This window comes from Aegilops tauschii, chromosome 4 (assembly GCF_002575655.3).
Source record: "Aegilops tauschii subsp. strangulata cultivar AL8/78 chromosome 4, Aet v6.0, whole genome shotgun sequence".
In the NCBI taxonomy this organism is placed as follows: Eukaryota; Viridiplantae; Streptophyta; class Magnoliopsida; order Poales; family Poaceae; genus Aegilops; species Aegilops tauschii.
Window position 1 is genome coordinate 428,381,561 of NC_053038.3, and position 27,307 is coordinate 428,408,867.

Consider the following 27,307-nt stretch of genomic DNA (forward strand, 5'->3'; position numbering starts at 1 on the left):
GAGGGAGACAAAAAAAGCTTGAGCGGACTGTTCGCTCACCCATGGCAAACAGATCAAGGGCGCCGGTAGTCTCGCTCTCGCACATCCATGGCCAGTGCAGGACGAGAACCTCTCATGTGGGAAGCCACTGTTGGACATATGGACAGCCATGTACGGAGTAAATGTCACCCTGGCAACAGCAACCAGGACAGGGATTGGCCTAACCCGCCTCGTCGTTTTTCCCTTTGAGATGATCATAACCGCCTGGCGACAGCATGATCCTTGAGACTGAATCATGCTACAAGGAACAGAGATACCAACAGCCGTATACCATACACGGACCACCAACACCAGCAAAGGTATCATGGACGTTAAGGTCATGAAAGTATATAAAACGGAGCAGGATGGGGAATGCATGTGCGCTTGACAGTATGTATGTATGCATTCCTTGCCGCAGCCGCTCATCCAATCAGACTGTTGGCAGCGCATAGTCATGTGTCTCCTGGCAATGAAAGCCTGCAGAGCAGCGTCCTGGTTCTCAGCTCAGTTCGTCTCTTTTTCTCACCTGCACCATCGCCATCTTCCTGATTGATGCAGCCTGTAAATTGTGTCATCATGGTATGAAGATTGATAGTATATGGTGCCCCTTCATCTGGGGCAGGTCTTACGGCCAGCCTGTTCTTGGCATGTTCTTGCTCCCACTTTTCCCCCGGTTTCGAGCGTGCATTCATGTCCTCGGAGTTTGCTTCCAAAAGTCCAGATCATGTCCAGTGGAGCGAGCCAAGGGAAATGTCGTTGGCCACACACACAAACACCGGCCGGCCACACCATCCATGGCTGTCGGTGCCATGCAGCTGGCGACGCATCTGATTCTCAAGGAGGACGCCTCTCCGTCGTAGATACAGGAAAAAGCAGCACAGCCTGTACACTATTCCGTGACAGGATCGTAATTCTGGCTCTGGATTTCACCGATTTTCATATTTTATGCAGGTGCCTTTGTACGCGTAAACTTATCATTAAACAGCGCAGTGAGAAACATGGTCGACGTAATACTACTTAGTATACATATACATCATCATACGGTTTGTCTAATTCACATCTAGATGTTTTTTAAGGATGTCACATCTAAGCTCCCACAAATATATAATGCAGCAACAAGAAACAAAAAAAACTTGGACAAAAAAAAATAGACCACAACCAGAATGAAAATCAGCTTAGATGTGACATAACTATGTCACATCTAGATGTGTCCTAGACAGACTTGTAAGTATAAGTACGTCCTAAAATACCGCGTGCGTTTCGCAACTGCGTCGTGTGGAGATGTAGAAAGGTGGCTGCTGTCGTGCAGAATAAACAGCAGGCCCACACTTCATGAGCCTGGTTAGACCGTGAGGTCGGCCTCGGGTAACTCGAGCACCTTGTGCATTCCTTTTGATCTGCTTCCTGGCCTAAACTGGTTCCCCTCAATGTACCTGCAGCAATACATGTGCACCTCAGCAATTGCGCACGTAGAATAATTCTATTCGATAGTATGAAAGGAATTTGTTTGAGAAAAAGTTGAGATTCTAAAGCCAACGTACAGCTCCTTCAGAAATGGATGCTTGTATAACCCTTCAGGAATCCTTCCAATGAAGTTGTTACTGTCCAAATACCTGCCAAAAATCATAGCGGTTGAGAACGCCAGAACCAGATGAAGGAGGAAGATTCACATCGATCAAACACTAGACAGAATTTTAGAAAGTTTAAGCAGCAGGGCTCACAAATATGTCAATCTTGGGATCTGAACTAGCTTTGGCGATATCGATCCAATCAGCCTATTATTGGACAAGTGCCTGCATAACACACAAGGATAATCAGGTGATTCTGATTCTCCCTTCTTTTTTTGCGTGATATCTTCCCAATGGGAAAAGAAAACTGGAGTTTATGATGGTGTCTTGGTACAGCGTTGACTTTAACTTGTGAGAAAACTTACAAGATCTCAAGGTTGGTCAAATTCGCAATCTGATCTGGCACCACTCCAGCCAATTGATTATTGTTAACGTATCTGCAGAGCACAATGTAGCAGTCAGCCTACTAGCTTAGGAAGACAGCATCCTCCAGTCAGGAGAGAACAAATCGGTAGCTTCTAAAATTTCTGCTTACAGGTTTCTCAAGGAGGGGAAACCATTCTCAATGCTGAAGACTTCCCTCAGAGTGCCTATCAAGTGGTTGCCACCAACATCACTGCAAAAGGAGAGGGTTTATAATTCATCATATGCTGCAGAGAAAGGACTTAATATTTGCTAGTACAGATATTTTTTCATGTGAACTTGAGAGAAAGAAGCTGGGATGGAAGTTTACAGGTGACGAAGATTTTTGAGAGTCCCAAGCTCAGGGGGGATCCGCCCAGTAAAGCGGTTCTCATGAAGATAAAGATAGCGTAGTTCTGGTAGGTTTGCAAGCTCCACAGGGATTTCACCTTTGAAGTTATTGAAGCTCAAATACCTGAACAGTAGTAGTAGTCAGAGGCACAGAAACTGAGACGTATTTAATCCAGTTCATTCCAAAACTGAACTTACAAGTGTGTAAGTTTCTTTAGGTCACCAATTTCGGGCGGGAGCACATCTTGAAGCTTATTCCACCTCAGGTTCCTAAAAGTATGAACGAAATTGCTTAGCTGAAGAACAACTGTATTCAAAATAGGCAGCTCTGAAATCTGAACCATAATGCCAACAAAATAATTATGATTCAATACAGCATTATCCAGGGACACTGGAAGAATACAGAAACTGAGAGGAATGTTTTGTACAGCGAGAACTAAAACAATTCGCCAAACTAGCATCCAAATGTACCTCGGTAAACACAAAGACATTCCATACTTACAATATCTTGAGGTGTCTCAGCCGTCCGATCTGTGGAGGAATTGGCCCCGTCAACTTATTATTGTGGAGATCCCTATAGTTACAAAAATTCAACTGTTCTCAGTTCAAGGATGTGTTAAAGATGAGGTAACATAGGTCAAAATTACAAAGATGTTTAGTTCAGCCTTTAGTCTGATAAAATAACCACGTCTAGTCTCTGATAAAATAACCAACTTTAGTCTCAAATATAGTTTTTTGGGGAAAAAGATACTTCTACAATGTATAAATGGAATAAACACTTGGTACACAGAAAAGTGTAACTCAGCCACAATAAAAAGCTGATGTTAAGTTAGGTAATGTTTTCAGAATACGCTAGTTCCTAAATTCTGGCTAATGATCTACGTAAATTCAGAAACCATGACATATTACATAAACAGAAACATAAACTTTCACAATAATATATACATCTGCATGGATGTCTTGCCATGCATGTACTTGTGCTGATGGAGTGATGGTTATGCTAAAACACTACAAACTTGACATTAAGAAATCCATCACTTCAATCATGCCGACAGGTTATCGCTATGTGCATCACGACACTTATACAGAAGACAGAGTAGCGGTGAACAGGAAAAAGTTCTTGTTACACTTAGTAGATACAAAAATGCCAACAGTTCATTGTCACACGCATCAAGATGCATACACAGAACAGGAGAATAAAAGCAGTGGTAACAAGGAAAAAGTCCTTACAGTTTTTTTAAATCCAGCAGGTTCGTTACCGCTGTAGGGAATGGACCAACTATTGATACAGCATAGACTTCCCTGAAATAAGGTAAAGTGGTATAATATGGTCGCTCTAACTTGAACAGTACACAAAAGCTTCAGACAAAGTGCATGATTGTGCAATTAATAAAGTTAACATCCATATGCAACATGCATCGATTGGTCAAAGATTATGTTATGCTAAAAATCTTATTTATTCAATTATCTCGAACATAGGAATGGAGAATTTACCATACAAGAAAAGTACACCACTTTCCCTTTAACTGGTACCAGAATAGTTTAAAAATACTACTGCAGAGTAGGTTTGAAGTACAAGGCAAGATACATGGCATGACCGCATGATTTATTAGTTTTTCCTAGTCCTGGTCATGGTCTATAGTTGAAATGTACAAGAACGAATGGTTGTCTGCAGTTCTTCAGGTTGAGATTGCATCTTGAAGATTTCAGGTTGAGATTGCATCTTGAAGATTTCATGGTTTATAGTTGGAACGTACAAGAATGAATGGTTGACTGCAGTTCTTCAGGCTGACATTGCATCTTAAAGATTTCAAGCAAGAAAGTTGTTCAAGGAATGACTTTTCTGTAGCTTGACATATCTCAGGTAGTTACAAGGCTACACCATGGATGGATTACAAGTATGAATTGAGTTTCTGTATGCAAAGGAGCGTACTAAACTAAATATGTAACGACAGTTTCATATCCTTTTACATGAAAATGCTAGTCACTGTAAAATATCCTTCAAAATTTTATATATGCCAACATAAAAAGAGAGAGTAAAGTCAAGAAATGAAGACATGTCTTACAGTTCGGTGACAACTCTGTAATCCCCTTGCTGAGTACATGTCACACCGGACCAGGGGGGAAGGTCACCATGCCCACAAGGGTCATCGCCGACCCATGAGTAGACAACTCTCCATCCTAGTGAAGCCTTGATCTCATTTAACGCTTTCACTGCAGCACAAACACAAGTTCAGTTCGGACAGTCGCCGAGCAACCACTGAACGGTCACCGTAAGTTTCTAATTCTGCATAATGTCTATGCCTCTATTAACAGACAAATTTCTCCTGCTATCAAGCACCAAGTAATATCTTATGCAACCAGGGAAAATGATACATACTACACCAGATAGCGCATCGTAAAGTAGGCAGCTTACCGGGCCTTCATTCAGCTACAACTGAATCATGAAGTCCAGGCCAATTATCGCTTGGCACCAGGTGAGCCCCCGATTTGTGTTAGTTAACATATGACATCACCAGCTCATTTTCTTTCAGAGATCATGCATCACTGGCACAGAAACTTAAGTGCCATGAGCACCAATTATCTAAAGCACGGCGAATTTAACCACCTGTAGTAATAACGAGACAAACAAAGGATAGATCCTACTGTCACGCTAAGTGCCCAGGCAGCGTCTCAGCTTCACGGATGCTGAAACTAACCTACAACTGTCAGTGTCCGGGAGCACAATTCGGCAACCTACCAAGCGGACGCCCAATTCAGCACCTCTAACAAACCAACAGGGGAATGCAGCGTCCTACGCGCGATGCTGGATCAGATCTTCCCTCAGCAAACAGCTACAGAGCCCATCTCCTCGCTGTAATCGCAGCAAGGGGCCTGCCGGGAGGGATCGATTCGCTCGAACGAAGGGGGGGGGGGGGGGGGGGGGGGGGGGCGGAAGAGGAACGAGCACGTACCGTCTCTCTTCACCGTCTTGCCCCGCGCGGCGCCGGCGAGGAGGAGGAGGGAGAGGAGGGGCGGCAAGAGGCGGGCGAACGACGCCGCGGCCATGGGTGGGTTGGAGTGGGCAGGCTCGCTAGCGGTGGGTGTGGGGCGCGCGGCGGGAGACCATATGAGAAGGAGGGGGGAGGTGGCGCGGCGCCGGTGTGGGGAGTGACTAGTGAGAGAGTGGGCAGGCCAGCACTAGTTAGCTCACGGTCCCTCCCGCGGTGTGGACAGTCCCACGGCCGCTCTCGCACTCGGAGAGCTCGCCGCCGCGTCGGTGGGTTGGGTCGGGTTGGCCGTGCCTAGGTTGGGTTGGGTTTGGTCGGGGCGCACCGAGCGAGCGACCGGTGATGCGCGGTAAATTTGGCCACGTTCCACTGCTAAAACAAGCATTCTTTTCGTTTACAAAATAAGACAAATTTCTTTTGCGGATCAGGTCTATTATGAAAATTCACCGGAAGTACAAAGCAACTCAAACATAATAAACAATGCATCGAGATTTCGAGATCACCGAATGGACACTATTGCCGCCAGAACAAGCCGTCGACGCGCCGCTGTCGCCGCTCCCTTATCGGAGCCGGCTTGAACTTGATGATGACATCCGGAAAGTCTTCGTGCACGTGTCCCTAAGGACCGGCGCCCTGAAATCGCAGTCGTCGCTGTTGAACCCTGCATGGATTTGAAGCACCTAACACTAAATCTTGCCACATGTCAAAAACCCATAACCTCACCGCCCCCAAGGAGACGGTAGGAATCTACGCCGGAGCTCCGTCGACTACGTCCAGGCGGACGAACTCGAGGAGGGTTGGAGCCCGAAAGACAATCTCGAAGAAGAAGCGTCGCCATCCCCCCGAGCGACGCACCTACGATGACTTAAACAATCCTAACATAAACAAATAACCGAAGCGAATGCACCGAGATTTCCCTCCCAGCCACTGGCCACCGGAGCCGCAGGCAGAGGGAAGACGAATCCACCGGCTCGTCGATGAAGCATGGAGGGTAGAGTTTGCCCTAACCGTCTAGAGTTAGAGCAACTCTAGCATACCACGTATATCTCGCCAACCCGCATAATTCATGCGAGTATAGGGGCTCGACCCAATTTTCTGGCCAGAACAGAGCCCGTATACTCGTCTGACTTGTAAAATTTTTTACCGCGGCCCACAAACCACCCCCCCCGAAGCAGTATATCTACGGGTTTGCGGGGCAGATACGGGTCGAAACGCTATCCCCCCGCCGCCGCGTTTCACCGCGATTCCTCACTTTCTTCCCCGCATTTCTCGCCGTCGGTGTGCCCCCTTCCGCCTCGAAATGCCATGTGGGGCTGTATGTAGAACTCCGACCGCAGCGGCGGCCCCGAGCGCGAACGGTGTGTCCGCGCGGACGGCGCGAGGAAGTGCATGACGAGGAAGTGGACGAACCAGGGCCTCGAGCCGCCGTCAAGGCTCCTCTGTCGCGAGACAGAGGAGTATGACCGCCGGCACGAGCTCCTCCGGTCTCCCTCCTCGGCCGCGGGCCCTTCCTCCGGCGCGGCGCTTCTCCCCGTGAAGAGGGAGTGGTTGGAGGAGCCGGAGGACCGCGAGATCGTCGCCGTCAAGCAGGAGCCGGAGGATATCGAGCGCTGAGGCGTCGTAGGGCCAGAAGATTTCGTGGCCGATGTCGACGCGGTCGCGACCGCCATTGCCGAACGGAGCTTGCGCGAGGAGGCGGAGCGTCGTCGCCATGATGAGGAGCTGGAAGACCTCCTGCTCCAGCAGGCCGTCGCGGCCAACCTTGCCGCGAAGGACAAGGACGACGAGTGGCGGCGTATCCGCGAGGAGCAGAGACAGAAGTTCATTGATATCGTCAGCTCCGACGAGGAGGACCGAGCTCCTCCACCGCGCCATCCTCGGCCGCGAGCTCGTCCATTTTGGTACATCGACCTCGGCCTCGCCGCCGCGAGACCCCCCACCCCCCTCTAGTAGTAGTGGTAGAATGTAGTATGTATGATCATGTGGTATGTGATGAACTAGTGTATGATCACGTAGTATGCGATGAACTAGTGTGGTTACAATTTCTCCCGCAAAAGTTTTTTTCTTCAAATTATATAGTTTCATATACGGGGTCTACTCTGCCGCGCACGATTTCGACCCGCAAAACAGTTCTACGTCGAACTGTAAACGCCATATGCGGGTCGGCATTATACGGGTCTGCTAGAGTTGCTCTTAGGGAGGAAAGCGAGAGGAAGTCTTTCATGGCACGTTTGATACAGGTTGGACTTTCAAATGCCGTCTGACGTTAATGAGCATTATTTTTTTCCAAGGAGTTTAAGGGCATCTACAACGCAGGCTCTTAGGATGGGCGCTAGGGTCCCAATCCTGGCCGTTTCGATCGATTCCTGGCCGATCATGGAGGGTTTGGCTCAGGTGCAGAGGTCACAGCACGGATTAATATGCAGGGCCAATAATCAAGTGACACATGTCCCGGTGGGACCAACTAATAAAGCCTTTTTACTTCTCTCTTTTTATTCTACCAGTTTCCTGGTTCTCAATCTTCTACTCCACCATTAATCAAGGGTAGAGACCATGAACCTTCACGTCCTATGAAATCAACGTTTGTAATACTAGGGTGCTTCCTCGAGAAAGTAGCTAGCTGTCATCCCATTGACGATGACGCCGTCGCCGCCGGCCGCCGGCCGCCACACAAATGAAGCTCCCCGTGCTGCGTGAAGGCGGCCAAGACGGAGGATGTGCTCCGCCGCTCCAACTCACCTCCGTGCATGAGGACTGTGAATTCAACGCTATGGGTGCTGCCATCTCCACTACCTAAGGAACCATGGTCCAATCGCTGCGTTTTTTTGACTGAAGTCTAATCGCTGCGTGCCCCTCAGCTTTGTGATGTCGTCCTCCGCGGCCCCGCCTTGGCCGCCCACACCATCACCTCAGCCTTGCGCCGCCGCCACCTTGGCCTCGATCGGATTCATGGTCTCTAGTCTAGAAGAAGAACGAAGAAGATTGAGAATCAGGTATAGAGAGAAATAAGAAGGCTTTATTAGTTGGTCCCACCGGGACATCTGTCACTTGATTATTGGCCCTGCATATTAATCCGTGCTGTGACCCCTGCACCTGAGCCAAACCCGATCATGGGATTTCCACTTGCGTCGACGCCGCTTGTTTGTTTGAGCTGAGCCGGGCGCTAGTGTAAACGCTAAAAAATAGAGGAAATATGGTAATCTCAACAAACTACAACAGCTTGATACGGCGCCTCTGCGTTGGAGAGATTGATGCTAACGCATCCCCCGTTGCGTTTTTTAAGCCGTTTAGCGCCTGTCTATAGCGCTGAGCGTTGGAGAGCCCGAGACTCTTACTCGGGCGTTAAACATAAAATTCATTTTTTATTTACTGTTAGCGTCTATACAAGAGTCCCTGCACTGTAGATGCCCTAACAAGCAATCACACTTCGCTAAAACAAGTACCCCTTCCGTTTCGTCTTCGAGTAAGATGCATTATAAGTTCTATAACTATTTGATGTATGCCAAATTAGTCCTATATCTTCAAGACTGTTGTTTTGGGCCTCAAAACATTTCTAGCCGCCCATCACAGCTCCCACGCTCGCCTGGCCAACGTTGACCTGACGACGTGTCGCTTTGACCGTTGCCACATCAGTCTCAAGGAGTGTGACGGTTGTGACTTTTCGCAGATGAGCCCTTTATATGTTTTTTTGAAAGAAAGGGGGTTGCCCCCCTGCCCCATTTTTATAGAATGAAGCAGACCACAACCAGTCACAAGTAATACAAAGTCCGAAACGACCCGAATATTACAAAGCATCTAACTCGCCGAAAATAACCTACAACCAACATAGCAGATTACGCCTAGAGGCACGAGTGTCCAAACTGAATTATTACAGAGGTCCAACAGGAAAACAGGAAACGAAGAAGAATGGGTCCAAATCAGATCTTCAGGGATGATCCACCATCTCCATCGCCCTGATTCTTCAGTTGGTCCCCTCCAGCCTCACCTCCAAGCAATCCAGAGGAGTTCCCCACGTCGTTTGTCCAGCAGGAGGATGCATCGTTGCAGAAGATTTGCTTGCCCATCGTCGCAGAGAACTTTCCATTGGTGTAAAAAGCAGCTTAGTTTTGCAAGAATGCATTTCACACTCCTCCACTTGCGCCCCTGAAAGCAAAATTCATTCCTTAGTCTCCACAAGCTCCACAAGGCAGCAGTTGTTACCAGATTCAAAACAGCTTTTTCTTTATGCATATGCCAAAAGGACATAATTTTTGCAAAGCCAGACATTCTATCAATATTAAAAATTTCTGCAATAAGGTTCCAAACTTGCTGAGCCACCACACAATCAAACAACAGGTGTTGAACAGTTTCAAATTCCGAACAAAATAAGCAGGAAGGGTCTTCCACTTCCCTCCTCTTCGCAAGATTATCTCTAGTAAGTATCTTGTTGTGAACACATAGCCACAAGAATATATGAATGTTCTGTGGACATAGGATTTTCCACATATAGGACTAATGTCAGGAACTACACCACCAAAATTGATTTGTTTATAAAAGGATTTAACTGAGAAAACCACATTTGGTTCTAAGCCCCAGATTGGGGTGTCCGCTTCATCTACTGGGGGATGTTGTTTGACCACACAGACAAGTTGATCCCAGCGTTTCATACCAAAGTGATCAACACACCTCCTGAAAGTTAGTTTCAAATCATTTTCATCCCAAACTTGGGCTACAGTGTAACCAGTCTGGTTACAAATACAAAATAAGTCCCAGAACTGTACCTTAAGGGAACAACCCCCTACCCACACATCATGCCAAAAACTAATGAGTTTTCCATTCCCCAATCTCCATGTATAAAAAGTTTTTGCAGCTGCCAAAGCCCAAGTAATGCTCTTCCAAAAGGTAGACCCCCCTTCACTTTTAGCCCAGAGGAGATTTGGAGAATTAACACGATACTTATACAGCAGAAGCTTAGACCAATCTGAATCAGGGTTATTAAAAAATCTTTTACCCCAAGAAGCTAACAAGGCCATATTATATTCCTTGATATTGGGGACCCCCAAACCTCCAAACTCCTTCCTCCTAGTGATTAAGCCTCAATTAGCTAGGTGATATTTGTGCTGGTCTCCTATATTTCCCTAAAAGAAATGAGCCATCTGGGAGTTAATTGCATTAATTGCCCACTTAGGAAACTTGATCACAGACATCAAATAAGCAGGAATACTAATCACACAAGCACACAATAAGATAATTTTCCCTTTATAAGTGAGGTATCTTCCCAGCCAGCCAGAGATCCCTTTAATGATTCTATCAATGATAGGCTGAAGGTCTTCCCTTTTTAACTTATCATAGTGCAGAGGCACTCCCAAGTACTTAATAGGGAACGATCCTTTCTTACAACAGAAAATTTGAGCAAATTCATTAGCAATTGCATCGTCTACATTTATAGTCATGAGATCACTTTTGTGGAAGTTGATTTTCATCCCAGACAGGTTTTCAAAACATGACAGAAGCTATTTAAAATTCCTTGCTTTTTGCACAGAATTTTCCAAGAAGAGTATGGTGTCATCTGCATACTGCAGACTAACCACACCTCCAGGGATCACATGGGGCAGAAGCCCAGAAATTAGATTTTGAGAAGTAGCTTTCTTGAGCATTTTAGTAAAAACATCAGCAACTAGATTAAACAACAAGCGAGTAGGGACCAGTTGTGTCATTAATTCTCACACTGAAAGTGCTATTAACAAGGGTGCTTTTAATCTAAGCAATCCATTTTGGACCAAAACCTCTCGAATGAAGCATATCAAAAAGGAATTCCCAACTAACTCTGTCATATGCCTTCTCATAATCTAATTTGAGAACTAAACCTTGCGATCCTGATTTTTAATCTCATGGATCACTTCATGGGCCATCACCACACTCTCTAAGATGTATCTCCCTTTAATGAATGCAGTTTGATTAGAAGAAATCAACCTGCGCCCAACAGGGGAGACCCTATTGGTCATGGCTTTAGAGAAAATCTTAACCCCACAGTTGCTCAAACTAATAGGGCGAAACTTCTTCATTTCCCTGGCATCAACTTCTTTAGGAATAAGCACAATCAGGGCAAAGTTTAATCGTTGTAAATCTAGTTTCCCTGTCTCAAAGTCTCTAACCAGGGCCATAAAGTCGTTTTTAATCACACCCCAAAAGGTTTGATAGAACAAGAAGGACAGTCCATCCGGACCGGGGGCACCATGGGCATAAGACCCAAATATCGCCTCCTTAATCTCCTCTTCGGAAAAGTTTTTCTGCAAGAGGTCATTCTTTTCCTGGGTAACTAACTCGTTTTCCTCCCAAAAGGAAGGACCAAGGCAAATATTATGCTTGTTTTCAAAACAAAACAAGTTTTTATAGTAGGTAGTAGCCACCCCCAACATTTCCTGAGTGGTGTAAACTGGGCCATTTTCTCCAATTAACTCAGATAAATGGTTTTTTCTATGCTATGGTTGGCCATCGCATGAAAATATGCATTATTTTTGTCCCCATCAGTAATTCTATGATCCCTGGAGCGCTGCCACAAGGCAGTTTCTTCTTTGCTCCAAATCTGTGTGAGTTCTTTCTTAATTTCCTCCATTCTAACCTTATCTCTGTTGTCAAGTTGATTTCTCTCAGAAAACACATCAAGAATGTCAAATTCAAGCAAAATCTCTCTTTTCTTTTTCTTAATCTCCGCCTCAATGTTAATACTCCAGCCTCTAGCTTTTTTCCTAAATAGTTTACTCTTATTCATCCAAATATCCATGGCTGTTTTTCCAGGAACTGGAGTGTTCCAGGTATCGATCACCATTTTTTTCTCGGGGAGGTAACCCTCCGAGCTCCTGTGTCCAACAACAAAGGTGTATGATCACTCCCTACGCGAGGGAGTGCAGTAACAGCCGACAAGGGGAAGTGAGCATCCCAGGAAATGGAAGCAAAAACCCTATCTATAGTTGCAAAAATGGGACTGTCTTGATTATTACTCCAGGTATACTTTCTATTTGCAATATTAGTCTCCATAAGACACCATTAGTTAATCCAGTCGTTAAAGAGGTAAGAAAACTGATTATTAATAACACCATTGTTCTTGTCAACCGTGGACCTAACTAAATTGAAATCTCCCCCAAGTAAAAGTGGGTAAGTAAGCCATCCATGATATCATGTAATTCAGCAAAGAAATCAAGCTTAAACTCGTTATATGAGGTACCATATACAGCAACAAGATGCCACATGAAACCATCTGATTTGTTTTTCACAGTTGCCACAATGCAAAATTTCTTATTAATAAAACCAATTACTTCAAACAAGTCACTTTTAAGACCCACAAGGATCCCACTAGCCGTGTTTATAGCAGGAAGATAATGCCAGTCAAAAGCTATCCTACCAGAAATGCCATTAAGGACATGAGCATCAATATTTTCTCTTTTGGTTTCAGAGGAACACAGGAAGTCTACATGGTTATTACAAATGAAATCTCCTAGGCACTGGATTTTTCCAGGTTGTCCTAGACCACGAATATTTCAAAAAGCCCCTATCATTTTATTTTAAATGGATGAGATAAGCCACAAGGCTTTTTCTTAGTATTCAAGACAGGGCATTCTACATCTGAAACAGCAGTGCCACCTGCTTCAGTATGTGGAATGTCCTCTTTCCCAGAAACAGGAGGAAGGTCATTTGTATCCAATAGATCTAGGCTATCAGGGAGAACAATCTCCGGGTTTTCATCAGCAAATTGTAAACATCTAATTTTCTCTCTGTCAATCAGGTCCAGAATGATATTATTTTGTTCCTCTTCACTATTACTAATGCATAGGTCAACTTTAGCAGTATGAGAAGCAAGTTCATTAGGATCAAGGGTCGCAAAAGATTTACCTTTAAACGTGGCCGGCATTTCCAAGTTCTTCTTCATCATGTATGCCGCGGCCTTGTCCATGATCTTTACATCTCCATGCTTTCTGGTCATAGGTTTGCCAGCCAACACTGGGCCCCAAGTAGGTGAGTTCTTGATATTGAGTTTCTTCTTGACCACCGAGTCCGCCCTCTCCAGTGATTCTAACAAGGATCTTTTCACTGAATTCATTGCTAATGTTAGATCTTCTGGTAAGCATTCCATTTCCATATTGATGTTTTCCTCTTCCACATCAAATTCCTCCATCTCAAACTTACTAAGTTGTTTCGAACAGTAGTCCAAATGGACTGACAGAGCATTGGACTTTTCAAACCTTGAAGTTGGCTCAGTTTCATCTCCACCAGCCTTCATCGGGGTCCAATCTTCGAGGTCATCATTAATCTCTCCTTGTATCACATCACTCATGCTAACCTGATGGACTTCCACTGCAGAAGCAGCCACTTGAGACTTGTTTTTGCTCGAGCTAGAAGATGTGGCTGTCTTGGTAGGGAAATTGGCCTTGTCCAGTTCATCAATCGCCTCATCATTGTCTTCTTCCAATCCTTCCTTGTCCTCAGTATCCTTATTGTTATTTCCATCATTTCCTTCAAGATTATCCAGATCTGGATCATCATCCCCTCCATCAGCATCCTCATCATTCTGCTCGAACCCTTCCACTGTAAAGAACAACAGGTATAATTTCTTTTTCATCTCCACCAATCTCTCGAAAGGAATCTTCCTGGGATCTCTGCAGGCAACTTTGACTCGAATAATTTCATAGAAGCTCTTGAAAATACCATTCCAGTCCACATCCACCAGTATTCCAAAACACGCTGTGATCTGGGCAAAGACTTTCCAGGCGCACCACTTGGGTGGAATTCCTTCAATCTGTACCCAAGCTTCAGTTAGTGCTCCAAATTCATCCAACATTCCTTCCCATTCACAGATTTTGACAGATACACCAGCAATTGGCTGCTCAAAAGGGGGAAATTCAATTAGGTCATCCACATTTTTCCAAGGGGGAAATCTCAGCACGAATTTCTTGTTCTCCAGCTCCCTGATTTGCCATGGACACTCTTTGTTCTTACAAAAGATCCCATTTAACTGAGTTAGTAGATCCGAGACAGAAACCTCTCCCTTAATCACCTTGAGAACAGCACAGTTCTTGTAATTTAACCAGCTAGATTGAGCCGCCACAGGAACTTCAACATGGTAAAATCCTAGCCCTGAAGCAGCACTACCAAAATAAGTGGCAGCAGGTTGTGGTTTTGCCCAGGCAGCGCAATTGTTGACGTTGTGGTTCCCAGCGCAGATAAAGCATTTTTTTGCCTCTACACAATTCCCCACATAATGTCCAGGCAAACTGCAGTTGAAACAGATCATATCCTTGTATTTGGGGTCGAGGATCTGTACCGCTGGAGGGGGGGAGGAGGTGGTGGGGCAGTCGTCGGAGGGACAGCTTGGGCTTGGTTCCCCTGGGTTGGTTTGGGCGCCCCTTGCAGACCTGGTTTCCCGGTGTTGCCCAAGGAAGAGGCAGTGGATTTCCCCTCTTGGGGATTGGGTTTCTTCCCCGGTGGTGGCCGGCGATTCCGCTGTGGCATCTGACCACGATTTTCCATCCCTCTCCTCACAGCTTCAACAAACGATCTAGGGAATCCTAGTGCCTCAGTAGAGATCTTGAAAGTGGTAGGTATGGGGTCGAAAGGACCAACCGATGCAACCGGAAAATAGTCTTGAACCGAGAATATCTTCGAGCGGAACAAATCTTTTCTCACCCAAAACAGTTTGGGGACGGCGTAGCTAGGGTTCGGGGGAGCCTGCCTAGGTTTATGTAGGCGGCAACTGCGGGTCGGGGAGGGGATAACCCAGAGCTGGCCAAAAAAAATCGCCACCTCCTCTCCAAACCCGCTCACTGGCTCAGAACACGTCTTTTGAAAACCCGTTTTCCTCCCAACCACACATCCACGGATCAACGGAGATGGGGTGGGGGTCGGCCCTACAACAGTGACTGGTTGGTTTGAACACAGTCCCGCCGTCCTTGCAAAAGCGAGCTCGTCGGAGTCCGCATGGGTCGCCGGAAACAGAACACCATGAGTGTTTCGGGGTGTTCCAGAGGTGCATGAAGAATTGCAAGGACTAATCGAAGGGACAACCCTTCCAATTGTATCCGGGACAATCGTTTTACTAAATTCCCCACCCAAAACAATTTGGGAATCCCCAATCAAATGAACTTCAGATCGAGAATTCAGCAAGGCACATGAACGGGATTTGGGTCGATTGTTTTGTACCTTTGTACGGGGTTTCTCCCCGCGATCACCCGACCATGGTGGAGGTTCCAAGGTGGATCCCCTGGTCCTCCTGCGCCTTGTTTGCAGGGCGGGGGCATCCTGCAAGGCCCATGCGCCGGATTGCGGAAGCTTCAAGGGACCCTGGGGAGGACGACCCCCGGCGGCAGCGCTTCTAGAGGGATGCGGGAGATCTGCAGCACCGACGGAGGGCGGATGGTGGGCCTTGACGGTGAGCTGTCTTGAAACGCGCCCATCTCGCCGCCTGCCTCGGGTCTGATGATTCCGCCTCCTGAATCACCCAGAAGATGAACTCGTAGTCCATCCCGCCGTCGTCGCCCGCAAAGTGAGCGCGCTCCTCGAACGTCGCATGCCGAAGGATCTCCATGAAGATGTCGGGCCACTTGGAGCGGTTCGGGAATCTCTCCCTCACCACCCGACGCATCTCCACCAGCGCTTCCGGCGACGACGCATCGATCTTCGGGAGCGTCGCCACCGGTGGCGGAGGCTGGGGCGGCGCCGCCACCTGATGCGCCGGTCGCAGTCGCCGAGCCCTCGCCCCGCGTCGCGCCCCTCCCACCATCTCGCTCGCCAGATCTGTCCGTGGCACTCAGGGAACCGTGGCTCGATCTGAGATGGGGAGGATGAGGATGGGAAACGGGAGGGGATAAGGCCGCGGTGGTATTAATGGCGGTCGCGTCGCCATTAATGCCGGTAGGTGAGGAATCGCCTCCCCCTCGCTCCACGTCGCGTCCCATCTTTTTAAATGTTACTCCAAGAATGCCGAGTAGTTTCAGCCCTTTATATGTGTAGCCTTCTCAAGCAGAGATCCTTTCCTCCTCTTCCATCAAAATATAAGACGTTCTTTAACACTGTCAAAATATAAGACGTTCTTGTACTCATTTTGATACAGAGGGAGTAAGTCATTTGCATTTTTAATTTGATTATGATGTTATCAATACAAATTGTCATGAACCAATTACAGCAGCAATGCACGCAATATCCTCTAGTTTTATCCATTTCCCAATACGAGAAAATAAAATAGACACCTAGCAGTAGGACAAGTACTACCTAGTACCGGATGGTCCTCTAACTTGCTAGCTAGCTTCGTAGGTATGAACTGCACTCACTGGCGAGAATTTCATTGTGGAAGAGTTGAAAAGGCATTTCCTCTCCACTTTTCGGATGGTAGGAGACCTTGTTGTGCTGCATGTCGACGCGAAGCAGATACTGCATTTTGTACTCCAGTATTCGACCATCGACCGCCACGTCCAGATCAGTGAAGATTAGGTAGACGACGTCGTCTTCGTCCACGCTGAGCACCGGGAACAACGGCAAGACCCGCGGCAAGCCCAGCGAGAGGTGGCTCTCTGTAAGGTCTAGGGTTTGTATTAGGCAGCATCCATGAATCTCGAGCTACAAGGTTGAACGCGGAGGAGGAGGAAGGGGATCAGCTCTCGTAGGAGCGTACACCACACACGCAACACCTAGCCGTTTACGCCATCGCCACCTCGATCTTATCGCTTAGTGGTTTAAATACAGGCTAGTGGATCCACTCTGGCCCAGCAAGCCGAGCCAGAAGGCGAGGTTGTCTCTTGGGCCGGCCCAATGCTTGAACTCCCTCTTGGCGCTCGTCACTGTTGCTGACAATCCCTCCTCCCTTGGACACGGCTTGACCCCAAGCCGGAGCTCTCGGAAACCTTTGCTGCAAAGCGACTTTGTCTTCCCAAGTAGCCAGTTCCACAGGTGTTGAACTCCATTTGACGAGGACTTGAACTACGGAATCATAGCCACGACGCGCCACTCGTTGCTTCAAAACTTGTTCAGGTACTTGGAACTGATTGTCAAGCGAGGGAAGTAGAGGTAGCACTTGACAGTCTGGAGTCAACACTTTCTTCAGTGGGGATACATGAAACACCGGGTGGACTTTGCTAGTAGAAGGCAAGTCCAGGCGATAAGCAACTTGCCCGATCCGCTCCAGAATAGCAAATGGGCCATAGAACTTGAACGCCAGTTTTTGATTTGCCCGAGGAGCTACTGACGACTGAAGATATGGCTGGAGTTTAAGAAATACCTTGTTCCCGACCGCAAACTCCCGATCAGTACGATGCTTGTCAGCTTGGCATTTCATTCTTTGTTGAGCTCGGAGCAAATGTTGCTTCACAGAGTCGAGCACGACAGCACGATCAGATAGCCATTGTTGTAGATCACCATTTTCAATTGCATTGTCAGGTGATATGCCAAAGTGGCGAGGAAGATGTCCATAGATAACTTCAAATGGCGTCTTCCCTATGGCTGAATGCCAGTTGGTATTATACCAGTATTCACACAGTGGAATCCACTTTGCCCAATGAGTTGGGTGTCCACTGATGAAACAGCGCAAGAAGCACTCCACCTGCTGATTTACTCGCTCTGTTTGCCCATCAGATTGAGGGTGTCAAGCCGAGCTCATTCGAAGGAGGATTCCTGATTTCTGAAAAAGTTCGCTCCAGAACTTGCTGGTGAAGATTCTGTCGTGGTCAGACACAATTGACAGGGGCATGCCATGCAACTTGGAGACAAAGTTCAGAAATGCATCAGCCACTGTTTCTGCAGTAAACGGATGGTGCAGGGGCATAAAGTGCCCATATTTAGACAGCTTATCAATAACGACCAGCAAGCAGTTGTAACGCCCTGATGTGGGCAGCCCTTCCAAAAAATCCATCGTAACCATTTCCCAAGGAAGTGTAGGAACGGGTAGAGGTTGGAGAAGACCAGGGTATGGCACTCGTTCAGGTTTAGCTTGCTGACAGACAAGGCACTGTTGGACATAATCTTTGATAAATCCTCTCATTTTCTTCCATTTGAATAGCTGTTTGATACGCTTGTAAGTTACTGGGAAACCTGAGTGACCACCCATTGGGCTGCCATGAAGAGTAGCACAGATTTTTCTATGGAGAGAAGGGTTGTTACCCACCCAGACACTTTTCCCTTGTTTGAGTACCCCAGCCCTAAGAGAGAACTTATCATTGTAGGTTGGAGACACTATGAGTTGCTGTATCAGTTCAGTTGCAAATGGATCATTGCAATAACTCTGTGCAATCTCCTCTAACCAAGCTGGTTGTGCAACAGACAATTGCTGCAGCTCTGGTAGCACATCAGCAGGTACAGGAGGTCTCCTTGACAGGGAATCTGCAGCACTGTTTTCCACCCCTTTCTTGTATTCAATGGAATATTGCAATCCCAATAGTTTGGTTAGAGCTTTCTGTTGCCATCTGGTGTGCAACCTTTGTTCAGTTAAACAAGCCAAGCTCCTTTGATCAGTTCTGATGACAAACTCAGACACTTGCAGGTATTGTCTCCAATGTTCCACTGCCAATAAGATTGCCAGGTATTCTTTTTCATACACAGATAATGTTTGGTTTCTGGGGCCCAATGCTTTACTGACATAAGCAATAGGGTGTCCTTTTTGCATAAGTACAGCTCTAACTCCTATATCACAAGCATCAGTTTCTACCACAAATTTCTGTGAGAAATCTGGTAGTGCTAATACAGGAGCTAACATGAGAGCTTGTTTTAGGAGTAGGAAAGCTTGGTTTTCATTATCTGTCCAATGGAATGTAACCCCCTTTTTCAAAAAATTTGACAAGGGCTTGCTCAGTATACCATAATGAGATATAAATTTTCTGTAATATCCTACAAGACCCAAGAATCCTCTAACTTCTTTAGCAGATTGAGGCATTGGCCATTCTTTTATGGCTTTGTAGGGTCAGTTGCCACTCCCTGCCCACTAATAATGTGCCCTAGGTATGCAATCTTGGTCTGAGAAAAAGCACACTTAGATAACTTGACCTGCCACTGGTGTTGGAGCAGCAATTTCAGAACTTCAGCCAAGTGCTGCAGGTGTAACTCATAGGAAGCACTGAATACTAGTATGTCATCAAAGAAGACCAATACAAACTTCCTAATGCATGGAGCCAAAGTATCATCCATACCAAAGTTGAAGGTATTAGGTCCACCAGTAAGGCCAAATGATAATACCAAGAATTCAAAATGACCAATATGAGTTTGGAAAGCAGTCTTATGCTCTTCTCCTGGTGCCAACCTGATTTGATGACATCCTGATCTCAGGTCCAATTTAGAAAACCAACAAGCACATGCAGGTTCATCCAGGAGTTCATCAATAATTGGGATGGGGTACTTGCCTTTAACTGTAATGGCATTTAATTTCCTGTCGTCAAACACTGGCCTCCATGTTTTGTCCTTTTTCTGCACCATAATCACGGGGGAAGAGAAAGCATTATTGCTTGGTCTGATAATTCCAGCAGCAAGCATTTCTTTGACTTGCTTTTCCATTTCATCTTTCAGAACTGGAGGAATTCTGTAAGGCCTACTGTATACAGGCTGAGCTCCAGGAACTAGAAGAATTGTGTGATCATATTTTCTTCTAGGTGGCAACCCAGTTGGAGCCTCAAATACTGGAGCAAATTGTTGTAGCAGCTCTTTAGCTTCAGGAGGTAAATCAGCCTCATCAGTGTTTTCAATAGTTAACATAGCTGACAGTTCAATCAATGCCATCATCTGAGGTGCAGCATCCTGACCCAACAGTGTGATAAAACTTCCCTTTAATTGGAATGACATCCAATAATCAGCCCAATCAACTTGCATAGGGCTATGAGCAGCTAACCAGTCCAAGCCCAATATGCCATCATAAGTTCCCAGAGGAAATATTTTAAAGTTGCTGACAAATTCATGTCCATCACAACACCAACTACCATTCAGTAATTGCTGATTGCAAGAAACCATATCACCATTAGCTACCTTAACCATCCTGACTGGCGTTTGGGAGATGCCCTTAACTGAAGTTGCAACTGTACAATCCAGAAATGTGTGGGTGCTGCCAGAATCAACCAAGAACACAAGAGATTTGCCCTGCAAATAAACCTTCGGTTTCATAGTGGTAGTTGCTGGAGCTGACAGTTCTCCCATGGCTGCAGCAGAAATACTGATTGCATTTGCTTCAGCAGTAACTGAATCGCCCGAGTCACTTTGTTCAGATGGCATACTTTGTACATAATCCAACATTTCTTGCACTACATGGAGTTGCACTTCTTGCTTACACCTGTGTTCCCTTGCCCATCGCTCCCCACAAATGAAACACAGTCCCTTGGATTTCCTGTAAGCACGCAAGGTAGACCAGCGATCTTCAGATGCAGCTAGGCGTTGCAACTCAAGTGCTCGTTTGTCCTCCATTTCTTTACTGGTCACTGTCCTGCTGGAGAAAACTGAGTTGCCTTTACTTTGGACAGCATTTACTGACTTTGCTGAATTATCTCCCAATTCTTCAATTAACAGTGCCAGGGCGTAAGCTGAGTCCAGGTCTGTGGGTTGCTGGATGCCCACCATGAGCCTGATCGATGGTGTTAAGCCCTCCATGAACCGAGTCACATAATGCACTGGATTGGGGTTAGTTTCATATGCAGTTAATTGATCATATAACTCAGAAAAACGCTCCACATAATCCTCAATAGAACTAGTCTGACGTACATGGAACAACTGTCTCAGGATATTCTGGTGCTTGTTACGCCCAAATCGCGACTACAACATCTCACAGAATTCAACCCAAGATATGTTAGGTGCTCGACGTTGTACTGACTCAAGCCAACGCGCGGCAGTGCCTTCAAAGAGAGCAGAAGCAAAAGATATCCACTGAATCTGCGGTGTGTTCCAAAACCTGAAATAGTCCTCACAGCGAGACTGCCACAATTTTGGGTTCGAACCATCGAATTGGGGCAGCTCAATACGGGGACCAAAACTCACAGCATCTGCTTGGTACTGCCGAAATCCTTCATTGACAGGTACAATTTGACGGGTTGAAGGAACTGGATCGACGACCATACCTCGGGCGGTCGGAGGTACATATCTGGGGCCGGAATTTCTCTGCTCTGCTTCAGACCGAGTACCTTGAGATCCACTTGATCCGGTGCGCGCGGCGGTCTCCCGCGGAGATGGTGGCGCGGTAGGAGACGACGCCGCTCCTCGATCAGCGCCGATCTCGCCACACAGTTTGTCTAGGTCGGTGCCTATGGAAAGCTTAACGTCGTCGATGCGGCCGGAGAGCAGGTCCAGCTTGGAGTCGAGCTTGGCGAAGACCGTCGACAGCTCCTCGCCGCGCTCCCCGTGGTCCTGGACAGGGCGGTGTTGAAATCGGCCCGGAGAAGATCGTAGATCGCCTTGGTCTCTGGAGAAATTTTCTCCATGGCTTCGGCTCGCCGTCGGTCAGCGAATCGGGTGCGATGGCGATGACCGGGGAGATCCAGAGCGGAAGGTGGATAGGGGAGGACGGCTCTGATACCAGATTGTAAGGTCTAGGGTTTGTATTAGGCAGCAGCCATGAATCTCGAGCTACAAGGTTGAATGCGGAGGAGGAGGAAGGGGATCAGCTCTCGCAGGAGCGTACACCACACACGCAACACCTAGCCGTTTACGCCATCGCCACCTCGATCTTATCGCTTAGTGGTTTAAATACAGGCTAGTGGATCCACTCTGACCCAGCAAGCCGAGCCGGAAGGCGAGGTTGTCTCTTGGGCCGGCCTAATGCTTGAACTCCCTCTTGGCGCTCGTCACTGTTCCTGACACTCTCGCTTGCCCAGATTGTTGGGGAACGTAGTAATTTCAAAAAAATTCCTACGCACACGCAAGATCATGGTGATGCATAGCAACGAGAGGGGAGAGTGTTGTCCACGTACCCTCATAGACCGAAAGCGGAAGCGTTAACACAACGCGGTTGATGTAGTCGTACGTCTTCACGATCCGACCGATCAAGTACCGAACGCACGGCACCTCCGAGTTCAGCACACGTTCAGCTCGATGACGTCCCTCAAACTCCGATCCAGCCGAGTGTTGAGGGAGAGTTTCGTCAGCACGACGGCCTGGTGACGACGATGATGTTCTACTGACGCAGGGCTTTGCCTAAGCACCGCTACGATATTATCGAGGTGTAATATGGTGGAGGGGGGCACCGCACACGGCTAAGAGATCAATGATCAATTGTTGTGTCTCTGGGGTGCCCCCCTACCCCCGTATATAAAGGAGCAAGGGGGAGGCGGCCGGCCAAGGGGGGAGTCCTACTCCCACCGGGAGTAGGACTCCTCCTTTCCTTGTTGGAGTAGGAGAGAAGGAAAGAGGGGGAGAGGGAGAAGGAAAAGGGGGCTGCACCCCTTGTCCAATTCGGACCAGAGAGGGGGTGCGCGCCTCCTTCCTTTTGGCCTCTCTCCTCTATTCCCGTATGGCCCAATAAGGCCCAATACTTCTCCCCGGCGAATTCCCGTAACTCTCCGGTACTCCGATAAATACCCAAATCACTCGGAACCTTTCCGAAGTCCGAATATAGTCGTCCAATATATCGATCTTTACGTCTCGGCCATTTCGAGACTCCTCGTCATGTCCCCGATCTCATCTGGGACTCCGAACTCCTTCGGTACATCAAAACACATAAACTCATAATATAACCGTCATCTAACTTTAAGCGTGCGGACCCTACGGGTTCGAGAACTATGTAGACATGACCGAGACACGTCTCCGGTCAATAACCAATAGCGGAACCTGGATGCTCATATTGGCTCCCACATATTCTACGAAGATCTTTATCGGTCAAACCGCATAACAACATACGTTGTTCCCTTTGTCATCGGTATGTTACTTGCCCGAGATTCGATCGTCGGTATCTCAATACCTAGTTCAATCTCGTTACCAGCAAGTCTCTTTACTCGTTCCGTAATACATCATCCCGCAACTAGCTCATTAGTTGCAATGCTTGCAAGGCTTATAGTGATGTGCATTACCGAGTGGGCCCAGAGATACCTCTCCCACAATCGGAGTGACAAATCCTAATCTCGAAATACGCCAACCCAACAAGTACCTTCGGAGACACCTGTAGAGCACCTTTATAATCACCCAGTTACGTTGTGACGTTTGGTAGCACACAAAGTGTTCCTCCGGTAAACGGGAGTTGCATAATCTCATAGTCATAGGAACATGTATAAGTCATGAAGAAAGCAATAGCAACATACTAAACGATCGAGTGCTAAGCTAACGGAATGGGTCAAGTCAATCACATCATTCTCCTAATGATGTGATCCCATTAATCAAATGACAACTCATGTCAATGGCTAGGAAACATAACCATCTTTGATCAACGAGCTAGTCAAGTAGAGGCATACTAGTGACACTCTGTTTGTCTATGTATTCAACATGTATCAAGTTTCCGGTTAATACAATTCTAGCATGAATAATAAACATTTATCATGATATAAGGAAATAAATAATAACTTTATTATTGCCTCTAGGGCATATTTCCTTCAGTCTCCCACTTGCACTAGAGTCAATAATCTAGTTCACATCGCCATGTGATTTAACATCAATAGTTCACAGCACCATGTGATTAACACCCATAGTTCACATCGTCATGTGACCAACACCCAAAGGGTTTACTAGAGTCAGTAATCTAGTTCACATCGCTATGTGATTAACACCCAAAGAGTACTAAGGTGTGATCATGTTTTGCTTGTGAGATAATTTTAGTCAACGGGTTTGTCACATTCAGATCCGTAAGTATTTTGCAAATTTCTATGTCTACAATGCTCTGCATGGAGCTACTCTAGCTAATTGCTCCCACTTTCAATATGTATCTAGACCGAGACTTAGAGTCATCTAGATTAGTGTCAAAACTTGCATCGACGTAACCCTTTACGACGAGCCTTTTGTCACTTCCATAATCGAGAAACATATCCTTATTCCAGTAAGGATAATTTTGACCGCTGTCCAGTGATCTACTCCTAGATCACTATTGTACTCCCTTGCCAAAATCAGTGTAGGGTATACAATAGATCTGGTACACAGCATGGCATACTTTATAGAACCTATGGCCGAGGCATAGGGAATGACTTTCATTATTTTTCTATCTTCTGACGTGGTCGGGCTTTGAGTCTTACTCAATTTCACACCTTGTAACACAGGCAAGAACTCTTTCTTTGACTATTCCATTTTGAACTACTTCAAAATCTTGTCAAGGTATGTACTCATTGAAAAACTTATCAAGCGTCTTGATCTATCTCTATAGATCTTGATGTTCAATATGTAAGCAGCTTCACCGAGGTATTTCTTTAAAAAAAACTCCTTTCAAACACTCCTTTATGCTTTGCAGAATAATGCTACATTATTTCCGATCAACAATATGTCATTCATATATACTTATCAGAAATGTTGTAGTGCTCCCACTCACTTTCTTGTAAATACAGGCTTCACCGCAAGTCTGTATAAAACTATATCCTTTGATCAACTTATCAAAGCGTATATTCCAACTCCGAGATGCTTGCACCAGTCCATAGATGGATCGCTGGAGCTTGCATATTTTGCTAGCACCTTTAGGATTGACAAAAACCTTCTGGTTGCATCATATACAACTCTTCTTTAATGAATCCATTAAGGAATGCAATTTTGTTTATCCATTTGCCAGATTTCATAAAATGCGGCAATTGCTAACATGATTTGGACAGTCTTAAGCATCGCTGCGAGTGAGAAAATCTCATCGTAGTCAACACCTTGAACTTTGTCAAAAACCTTTTTCCAACAAGTCTAGCTTTGTAGATAGTAACACTACTATCAGCGTCTGTCTTCCTCTTGAAGATCCATTTATTTTCTATGGCTTGCCGATCATCGGGCAAGTCAACCAAAGTCCACACTTTGTTCTCATACATGGATCCCATCTCAGATTTCATGGCCTCAAGCCATTTTGCAGAATCTGGGCTCACCATCGCTTCCTCATAGTTCGTAGGTTCGTCATGGTCAAGTAACATGACCTCCAGAACAGGATTACCGTACCACTCTGGTGCGGATCTCACTCTGGTTGACCTACGAGGTTCGGTAGTAACTTGATCCGAAGCTTCATGATCATCATCATTAACTTCCTCACTAATTGGTGTAAGCATCACTGGAACTGATTTCAGTGATGAACTACTTTCCAATAAGGGAGCAGGTACAATTACCTCATCAAGCTATACTTTTCTCCCACTCACTTCTTTCGAGAGAAACTCCTTCTCTAGAAAGGATCCATTCTTAGCAACAAATGTCTTGCCTTCGGATCTGTGATAGAAGGTGTACCCAACTGTCTCCTTTGGGTATCCTATGAAGACACATTTCTCCAATTTGGGTTTGAGCTTATCAGGATGAAACTTTTACACATAAGCATCGCAACCCCAAACTTTAAGAAACGACAACTTTGGTTTCTTGCCAAACCACAGTTCATACGGTGTCGTCTCAAACGGATTTAGATGGTGCCCTTTTTTACGTGAATGCAGCTGTCTCTAATGCATAACCCCAAAACTATAGTGGTAAATTGGTAAGAAACATCATAGATTGCACTATATCCAATAAAGTACGGTTATGACGTTCGGACACACCATTATGCTGTGGTGTTCCAGGTGGCACGAATTTGTGAAACTATTCCACATTGTTTTAATTGAAGACCAAACTCGTAACTCAAATATTTGTCTCCGCGATCAGATCGTAGAAACCTTATTTTCTTGTCACGATGATTTTCCACTTCACTCTGAAATTCTTTGAACTTTTCAAATGCTTCAGACTTATGTTTCATCAAGTAGATATACCCATATCTGCTCAAATCATCTGTGAAGGTCAGAAAATAACGATACCTGCCGCGAGCCTCAACACTCATCGGATCGTATCAGTATGTATTATTTCCGATAAGTCAGTTGCTCGCTCCATTGTTCTGGAGAACGTAGTCTTAGTCATCTTGCCCATAAGGCATGGTTCGCAAGCATCAAGTGATTCCAAAGCCCATCAACATGGGGTTTCTTCATGCGCTTTACACCAATATGACCTAAACGGCAGTGCCACAAATAAGTTGCACTATCATTATTAACTTTGCATCTTTTGGCTTCAATATTATGAATATGTGTATCACTACGATCGAGATCCAACGAACTATTTTCATTGGGTGTGTAACCATATAAGGTTTTATTCATGTAAACAGAACAACAATTATTCTCTAACTTAAATGAATAACCGTATTGCAATAAACATGATCAAATCATATTCATGCTCAACGCAAACAGCAAATAACACTTATTTAGGTTCAACACTAATCCCCGAAGTATAGGGAGTGTGCGATGATGATCATATCAATCTTGGAACCACTTCCAATACACATCGTCACTTCATCCTTAACTAGTTTCTGTTCATTATGCAACTCCCGTTTCGAGTTACTACTCTTTAGCAACTGAATCAGTATCAAATACCGAGGGGTTGCTACGAACACTAGTAAAATACACATCAATAATCTGTATATCAAATATACCTTTGTTCACTTTGCCATCCTTCTTATCCACCAAATACTTGGGGCAATTCTGCTTCCAGTGACCAGTCCCTTTGTAGTAGAAGCACTTAGTCTCAGGCTTAGGTCCAGACTTGGGCTTCTTCACTTGAGCAGCAACTTGCTTGCCGTTCTTCTTGAAGTTCCCCTTCTATCCCTTTGCCCTTTTCTTGAAACTAGTGGTCTTGTTAACCATCAACACTTGATGCTCTTTCTTGATTTCTACCTTCGTCGATTTCAGCATCACGAAGAGCTCGGGAATTACTTTCGTCATCCCTTGCATACTATAGTTCATCACGAAGTTCTACTAACTTGGTGATGGTGACTAGAGAATTCTGTCAATCACTATTTTATCTGGAAGATTAACTCCCACTTGAGTCAAGCGATTGTAGTACCTAGACAATCTGAGCACATGCTCACTGCTTGAGCTATTCTCC

General features: G+C 45.9%; 2 protein-coding genes across 2 annotated transcripts; both read right to left on the reverse strand.

Annotated features, from left to right (window-relative positions):
• Positions 1-1,008: 1,008 nt before the first annotated feature.
• LOC109757614 (uncharacterized) lies at positions 1,009-5,610 on the reverse strand. Its single transcript, XM_020316438.4, has 11 exons — positions 5,294-5,610; positions 4,406-4,553; positions 3,570-3,641; positions 2,842-2,913; positions 2,538-2,609; positions 2,320-2,463; positions 2,122-2,202; positions 1,952-2,023; positions 1,740-1,811; positions 1,560-1,631; positions 1,009-1,451 (listed from the first exon to the last, which is right to left on the reverse strand). Exons 1-11 carry the CDS (start codon positions 5,385-5,387, stop codon positions 1,361-1,363), a joined length of 990 nt encoding a protein of 329 aa, XP_020172027.1. The 5' UTR covers positions 5,388-5,610; the 3' UTR covers positions 1,009-1,360.
• A 10,990-nt stretch (positions 5,611-16,600) lies between these two features.
• On the reverse strand, positions 16,601-19,220 carry LOC141021932 (uncharacterized). Its single transcript, XM_073497790.1, has 4 exons — positions 18,383-19,220; positions 17,331-17,794; positions 17,056-17,221; positions 16,601-16,869 (listed from the first exon to the last, which is right to left on the reverse strand). Exons 1-4 carry the CDS (start codon positions 19,218-19,220, stop codon positions 16,601-16,603), a joined length of 1,737 nt encoding a protein of 578 aa, XP_073353891.1.
• Between the last annotated feature and the right edge of the window lie 8,087 nt (positions 19,221-27,307).

Excerpts from the sequence above, each read along its gene's own strand:
- LOC141021932 (XM_073497790.1), bottom strand. The coding sequence starts at position 19,220 with ATGCCTCAATCTGCTAAAGAAGTTAGAGGATTCTTGGGTCTTGTAGGA. Across the intron at positions 17,795-18,382 it reads CCCAATGGGTGGTCACTCAG|CCATAGGGAAGACGCCATTT; the intron begins GTTTCCCAGTAA and ends ACTGGCATTCAG. Across the intron at positions 16,870-17,055 it reads GCTCGGCTTGCTGGGCCAGA|AGAGCCACCTCTCGCTGGGC; the intron begins GTGGATCCACTA and ends TAGACCTTACAG.
- LOC109757614 (XM_020316438.4), bottom strand. The coding sequence starts at position 5,387 with ATGGCCGCGGCGTCGTTCGCCCGCCTCTTGCCGCCCCTCCTCTCCCTC. Across the intron at positions 2,610-2,841 it reads CTGAGACACCTCAAGATATT|GAACCTGAGGTGGAATAAGC; the intron begins GTAAGTATGGAA and ends TCATACTTTTAG. Across the intron at positions 2,203-2,319 it reads CTCAAAAATCTTCGTCACCT|TGATGTTGGTGGCAACCACT; the intron begins GTAAACTTCCAT and ends CTCCTTTTGCAG.